General features: G+C 34.9%; 1 protein-coding gene across 1 annotated transcript; it reads right to left on the bottom strand.

Moving 5' to 3' along the window:
- Window positions 1-439: 439 nt before the first annotated feature.
- LOC142340063 (dnaJ homolog subfamily A member 3, mitochondrial-like) lies at window positions 440-7,695 on the bottom strand. Its single transcript, XM_075390474.1, has 3 exons — window positions 7,428-7,695; window positions 4,684-5,241; window positions 440-1,059 (listed from the first exon to the last, which is right to left on the bottom strand). The coding sequence occupies exons 1-3, from the start codon at window positions 7,662-7,664 to the stop codon at window positions 475-477; spliced, it is 1,380 nt and encodes a 459-aa protein (XP_075246589.1). The 5' UTR covers window positions 7,665-7,695; the 3' UTR covers window positions 440-474.
- Between the last annotated feature and the right edge of the window lie 375 nt (window positions 7,696-8,070).

Raw genomic sequence — 8,070 nt, forward strand, 5'->3', positions numbered from 1 at the left:
AAATTTAGTGCACTTTTCATTTGACTTAGTATCAAAATGCGCCACATTGCAGCTGCTTAAAATTGCGAATGCGAGAAATCGTATTATGACAAAATAGTTAGGCAGTCAAGGGAAAAAAAGTCGACCGTTTAGGAAGTCAAGGACAAAAAAGCGAGAAGCAAATCGGTCAAAGCTGTTTTGCAAATTTTTGATTTATTTGTTGCAGGAGCCAGTACTTTTCGTGCCATTCTACCCCAATCTGGGCGGAGGAAGAGTGAGCCAGCTATCATCCGAATCAGCTGACAGTTCATCACGGAAAAAGAGAATCCAACTGTGCAACCAGTCAATATTCTCATTCGCAAAATCCAAATGCGTCTAACTACTCATTCAACATCAATTCCACCGTCAAACTCACATTTCTCTATTTGTCTTTGTCATCTTAATCTTTTCCGAGAGTTGATACACTGATAATTGAAATTTTAAATTTACAATTATTCATTTTCGCCGTGAAAAGAAAAATTCAAATAGGTCTCTAATAAGAGATAAAATTTCTTCGAAAATATTTTTTAGCGGTTTGTTAGTTCTAATGATTTTCTGTATTCTGGAAACTACATTTTCAGTATACAGTTCGTTCTCATTTGCAGCAGAGTCACTTTTCTTCGAAGAACTTGAAATGTTCAGACCTTCAACATCTCCACTATAGTCCGGATCCTCTTTTGCAAAGACTTCCAGAATCGCTTTTTGATTTGAAGTGAGTTTAATCGGCGATTTTACAACCAATTCAATTAGATGATCACCTTTCCCAAAAGAAGTGCTCCTTTGAATGCCTTCGTTTCTAACACGTATGAACTGATGCGAGGATGACCCTCTTGGTATGAGGACCTTCAGAGTCCGATAAAGACCAGGCACCGATATATTCCCACCTAGGACAGCTTGAGGAATACTAATTTCGACTTTACTTTTGACATCGCTTCCATCTCTTGTGAAAGATGAGCTCGGTTGAATATTGACAGTTATGTGATACTCCTGATTGTCCACTTGGGCACGTATTATCTGCCCATCTTCAATGCCTGGTGGTATCTAAAAAGAAAAGATATCTTAGAATGCAAGTTCGCCGAAGAAAAAATTGCAACACAAAACACTTATCCACTAACACGTATCTTTCGTGTAATGAAAGAAAAAACTGGGCTAGACACGTTTTTCCTCTTTGTAGAAAATCAGAAAAGTTCAAACATTTTGAGTAATTTTTACATTAGTATTCATTCACTAGTGTCCTTAATTACATTACAGAAAGAACAGCTGAGCAATAATGAAAGCACATCACAATTTGAGACAACGTTTGAGCTAGTTAAAACGGTAGCTTTCATCAACTTGACAACCAGATAAGTCAAGTAACAAAACCAGAATTTGAAAACGCTGAAGTTAACTAAATTTCACGTAGCAATTATACAATGAGTCTAAGTTAGTTATGTAACTTCACCCATTCTTCAGTTCAATTCATTCTACCAATAAATAATAAACATAGCTGGCAGATTGCCAGAAAATAGCCGCAATAGATTCGTAGATCGGCAGTCTAAAAAACAGTAAAAAAGACAGACCAAAAAAATTCGTCTTTTCATTGAAGGCTGATCTGTTGTATTTTGATTAAAAATCTGTATAAGTTATTGCTGCATCTATTAGCTGATCTCAAATAACCTTCATTCAGAGTGACACACGCCCATTTGACCTCATCTCTTTGAATTAAAGTAAATAAAAGTCAACTTCAAAGTGAGGAAGTCATCTTTGAGAGTGAGGTTAAGCCAAGTGTGACCAAAAATTTAATCACGCGCATGAACGAAAAATTCGCTCCACTAAGTGCGAAAAATGACGTCACACACGCAATTCAGTTGAAATTGCATGAACGAATGAACAAAAAGTGGCTGTGACGTCATATAGTCGTAACAAAAATCATGACGACGAAATCAAAAAACAAAACATAGCAGGACAAGTCCTGACGTACAATTCAACGAATTTTCATTGACTAAACAGAAAACTAGACCAAGAATAGTCTATGAATGGATCGGGAAATCCATTTAGAAAAAATCGATCCAAAAAATCGAAAAAACTGTAAAAATCAAAGTGAAAATGCCGCATGTGAACAAAAAACCACTACCGAGAAACCGAATTTTTGTTCAAACACCGTTTTCTCACTCTAATTTAAAATTAAAGCGAAAAAAAATTCACGCCGCAAAACCACTTGCTTTTTCGCTCCATTTCCTGTTTCGGCGTGACCAAAATCACTATTCCAATTTGACTTCAAAAATCGTGAAAATGTGTGAACAGATCTTAGAAAAAGAACATAGCCGGAAGAATTCCGGAAACGACTCGAAGTGAAAATCTATTTAACCGCCAACTACTCGTCAGAAAAAACTTGCCTCCACTAATTTATGATTTTCTTGAAACCAAACCATAAAACAAAAGTAAAAACAAAAAAATCAAATCTGTTAAAATATGATAAAACAATCTGATCAAATTTTGACATAACTTGACATCCTGAAATAGTTATCTCTGCCAAATTACTTCATTAAAACAACTAGTACTTACTAAAACAACTTAAGTGAATGTTTTAAAAATACTTTAGGCCAAATTATGAAAAAAAGCTCTTAAAAACAACTAAAAAACTGGAAAAAATTAGTGAATTTCTTAATATTACAAAAGCATGTAAATCCAAAGAAAAATTCTTTCGAGCCAATAGGGCATCCATATGCTCGCAAAACAATAGGCAAGTCATAATAGTCTAGGAAACTTGTCTCAAAAACAGGAAAAAAACCCGAAAAACTGCACAGGAAAAAATTAAGAAAAATAGTTCCAGTTTTCGCCATTTTTTGTCATATTTTTCAACAAAAAATGATTCATATCCAAAATCGCCCAGAGTTATTACTAAACAATTAGAACAACTATTATGAACCCTAAACCTCCACAAATGCCCATAAAATTAAGGAATAGAAACGGCATTCAAACACATTCAACAAAAAAAAACTATAAGAACTAAATGAGTTTTTATAATAGTACAAGGAAACATAAAACCGAATAAGGTTCCTCTGCAATTAGAGCAATGAAAAATTCGCAAAACAATGGGCAAGTTATAAAAGGGTGGGTAAGACACTTGTGTAAGATTAAAAAAGAAAAACTGCAAAAATTGAGAAAAATGGTTTAAAATTTCTCAATTTTTCGATCATTTTTCCTTAGAAAAAAATGATTTATACCAACAAAACTTTAGTCAATTGGTATCTGACAATTCCTTAAGTAACAAGCTTCTATTCAAATCTCACTTAAAGCAGTAAAACAAAAAAACAGGTAAAAAATCGTTAAATTTCGTCTAAAAATCAGCAAAACTGATCAAAAACCTCCAAATTAGCATTAAAAATCAAATTAACTACTTGAAACCGTCCATTCCAATCAAAACAAACCTAAACTAATACAATATCATAATCAAACCTCATAACCATCAAAACTTGCAAAAAACTGCTTTTAAAAGCCGCACGTGAACAAAAACTTCGCTCGCTTAGAAAAATTTTTTTCACACATCAATTTCCCGCTCTCTCAAAACAACGGTGTGAACAAAAACCACTCTTCTTTCACTCCACTCTTCATTTTGTTCAGCAACAAAACCACTCCAAATTTTTCCACGCGTTTGATTTCCCGCTTCAAAATTCACTCCAATAAAATTGATTAAAAAAACATAGCAGGACAAGTCCTGACGTACAATTCAAAGAATTTTCATTGACTAAACAGAAAAACTAGACCTAGAATGGACTATGAGTGAATTGAGAAAAACATTTTAGAAAAAATCAGATGAAAAAATAAGAAAAAACAGAAAATCAATGTCAAAATGCCGCATGTGAACCAAAAAAAAAACCACTAGCGAGAAATGAAAAATTAATTCAAACAAAAAACTAGGTCTAGAATGAGCTGTGAATGGATTGGGAAAACCATTTAGAAAAAATCCAAACCAAAAAATAAAAAAAAACAGTAAAAATCAGAGTGAAATTGTCGCATGTGAACAAAAAACCACCACCGAGAAACCGAATTTTTGTTCAAACACCGTTTTCTCACTCTAATTTAAAATTAAAGCGAAAAAAAATTCACGCCGCAAAACCACTCACTTTTTCGCTCCATTTCCTGTTTCGGCGTGACCAAAATCACTACTCCAATTTGACTTCAAAAATCATGAAAATGTGCGAACAGATCTTTAAAAAAAAGACAGCGCCCCAATACAATTCAAATTCTTTGAATTGTAAAAAAGGACTTCTCCAACACTCCTCTTCGAGTCGTAAAAAGACAGCGCCCCAATACAATTCAAATTCTTTGAATTGTAAAAAACCAGGAGAAGGCCAATAATAGCCCCAGCTATCGCTGTGCGGCTATTAATAAAATATTTTCCACAGCGCTCTCATGCTTGATACGATACATTTTAAACTCGATATAGTTAAAAGCACTTCGCATGAAAAACCGATTCAAATATTGCCTCCCCAAGCTAGCCAGACGTCGGCATATCAGAGCCGAAAATCCTTTCTTCCGTACAGGTGCAGATTTACTTTTGCTGTTCAGTATAATCGAACACGGCCAACTTAATCATCACTTTAAAATGTCAGGCGCCAAACTAGTTTTACTGCTCAGTATACGATCAGAAATTTAGGAACGCTCACCAGAAGGGGTACTTACAGTGATGTTAATGGGTTGCTTTTTGTTAACATATCCTTGGCCGTAACACGTGTAACATCTGGAAGTCTTTACTCCCGTTCCTGCGCACTGTGAACAAGGCGTGTACATTTGCATGTTGCCAAACCTCCGGATAACTTGTCCAGAGCCATTACATCCAGAGCAGTACTGCCCTGTTGAAACAGAACCGGTTCCTTGACAAGAACTACACTGGCCTGTCACATCAACATTAAAACTTTTCGAAATTCCTCGGACCGCGTCCAGGAAATCGATCCTAAGCGATAAATGCTTCGGTTCGTTATACATCTGGTTCAAAATTGTGTCAAAAATTGAGTTCCCACGAGCTCTGGATGATCCAAAATTTCCAAATACAGTACGAAACAATTCTTCTGGATCAACAGTAGAAGAATATGCCCATCCTGACTGTCGACCTCCCGAGTTTCTATTTGCTGACCTGTAGAACCCATCAGCTGTCGGTCCTGTTCCACTGCCAAAGCCTCCACTTGCATCGAACTGACGTCGTTTTGACGAGTCGCTCAACACTTCGTAAGCCTCTGAAATCTATACAGGTGACATCATTTAGAAGCCCAAAAGCTTTAGCTTACAATACGGGAAAAAAGAAAAAGGTATTTATATTTAATTTAATATAGTTGCCATATAATTCTCACATTGTGATATAACTATTCTTGTAAACCAAAGAAATTAACTTGGCACTTCTCTGATAGAAATTCTGATGGAAGTGCGTACGAAAAGGTGCTCAATGCCAAAATAGTCGTCGGGAAACATCCAAGCAGGCTGCTACTGAGTCATTTTCAAACTTTTATGATCACTTTTGCCATTTCTTGCACTCAAGTTGCATTAAGTGCGACATTCTGGGAAAGCACAAAAATGATCCAAAATGAGCAAAAGCTTACAAGTAGTGAAAAATGAGGGGGTCTAGCGCACAGAAAAAGGATCAAATCACCATTTTGATCTAATAATCAGATCTCTGTAAATCTCTGGAATTTCTAATGTAAAAAACCATTCTTGTTATTCTCTCATTTTGAGAAATTAAATTTTCTACTTAATTAAAAACACTTTTTATTCCGCTTGCGAAAACCCATAACCCAACAACCAAAAGCTACTCCAAATGGAGCTGTCCAAACAGAGACTAAAAGAGAGAATAAAAAAAACTAAAAAGGAAAAATCCAGAAAATCGCTAAAATTTTTCGAAGAAATGAGTGTAAGTGTCGTTAAAACCATTAATCGAAACTTAAATCAGTAAATTAATTGAAATATGCCTCAATAGAGTCACTGATAACTATCATTCATGATACTAAATGACAAAACGACGAAAGGAACGACAAAACAGGCAAAATTCAAAACCTCATTTCGAGAAGACAGAGCGTCAAAGTCTTTGAAAAGTATTAGTTGCCTTTTGAAGTGTTTATACAGGTGCATCTATGCATTAAGAGGACACAAGCATTGCCGTTTAAAAGTATTCGTAAAGAATATGAAAACAGTGAAAACCGAAGTCAAATTGTCGCACGTGAGAAAACACTCTCAAAAACCGAATCTGTTTAACACAATTCTCTCACTTCACTTGCAAAAGCCCCTTGAAAAAAATCACACCTTGTGACTACTCGATTTTCGCTCCTCATACTACTTCAGTTGACTAAAATCAGTACTCCAAATTGATTTCTCATTGACAGAAAAAGGTAAAAAAAAGTGTGAGGATCTTTAAAAAAGCCAGCACACAAATTCAATTAAAAATCTTTGAATTGTAAAAAACCAAGAGATGACCAATAAAAGATCGAGCTGTCGCCTTGCGGCTTTTAATAAATAGTTTGATACAGAGGAACAAAATAATTTCCTGAATACACGCCACTAAGTTTCAGCACTATTTTATTTAAAAAACTGAGATTAGCTATCATTACAAGCGTCTACCTATTTCAACGCCTATTTGAGGATTAGAAGAAAGATAATCAATCAACAATAAGAATATTAACAAATATTGAACATTTGTGGATATATTTAATATTGGTTATCTTTCTAATCGTCGAAATAGGCATTAAAATTGATTCAAATTAGATCAAAAATTACTAGGGCAAGATAATGATTTCCGAATCACAATAAAATTTTTTATCTCTGATCTTTTAACCTTTAGAAATCAATAGATTTAAATAAAGACAATAAGGCAGCTGAAAATATTTAGAATAAAATTTAAATATGTGATTCAAGAGCTTTAATATGGTGGTAATATGATCTTTTAAGGAGGCGTCGAAAGATTTGTACTTTGAATTAAGGAAATTCCCCGACTTATTAGAAATATTGAAATAATAAAGGTACATCTTCTTCACAAATCGTTGCATAATTAAAGCACGTACCGACATGTCAGAAAATTATCTTGGTGTGTATTCCTGCCATACAAATTTCGAGTCAACGTTGGATATATCATAAAATATTTGATACTACTAGCAAGCCTATTATTTCTAAGACTAGCAACACAGTTGTAGATTACCTATTTTTACGGTCACTGATCAAAGGAGTAAAATGAAATGCGTCAATCGAAACCTCATTCACAAATTGGTACGTCGGTTGACTAATGTTTTCTGCAGATCAGATTGTTGATTTAATAAAATTCAACGAAACTTCTTTACCAGTATAGATGCTATTTTATTTTTTGTCTCTTGCCATAAGAACAAAAATTCATACAAATTTCCCTCATGAAATGGGCATTATTCGCTCAGCAGTTAACATCCACTTACTTGCGCAAACATTTTAGCAGCATCTTGGGACTTGTTCACGTCTGGGTGATACTTTTTGGCCAAATCATAGTAGGCCTTCTTTATATCTTTATCAGAGGCTCCTCTGGATACTCCCAGAATCTGATAGTAGTCCTTCAATTTGCATGCTGATAAGTGGACTAGGCGACGGTGCAAAATCGGATTACGAAAAGTTAAATTGTGGCCAAGTCGGAACAAAGTTGGTACGGCAAAACTCATTCACAAAACACTGAAAAACATATTCGCTGAGCAAACATGACTGACTGACAATAGAGGAAACGCTACGGGCTGGTATAGATTGTACACAGATTAAGCCAGGAAATTCAAAGTACATAATGGGCTTCAGGAGATTTAATTCATTGATTTACCTAAATGAATAAATTGAGCAGTCAGACTATACTCTGGTGTTATACTTATTAACGAGAAGTTCCAATTACACAAGTACATGCTGATTTCAGCTCCATGAAACTCAGTAAAGAATAGGTGGTTCAACTCAGACAATATTTTACACAGCAACTCTAGACGTCAAAAGAAATTTAAAGTTCAAGAGGAATTTTCAAGTTGAGTATGTACAAGCAACTGATTCAATTGACTAGAGCAAGACCACGGTTCCAGATATTTCTCA

The sequence above is a fragment of the Convolutriloba macropyga genome, chromosome 5, assembly GCF_964194025.1.
Source record: "Convolutriloba macropyga chromosome 5, txConMacr16.3, whole genome shotgun sequence".
Classification (NCBI taxonomy): Eukaryota; Metazoa; Xenacoelomorpha; order Acoela; family Convolutidae; genus Convolutriloba; species Convolutriloba macropyga.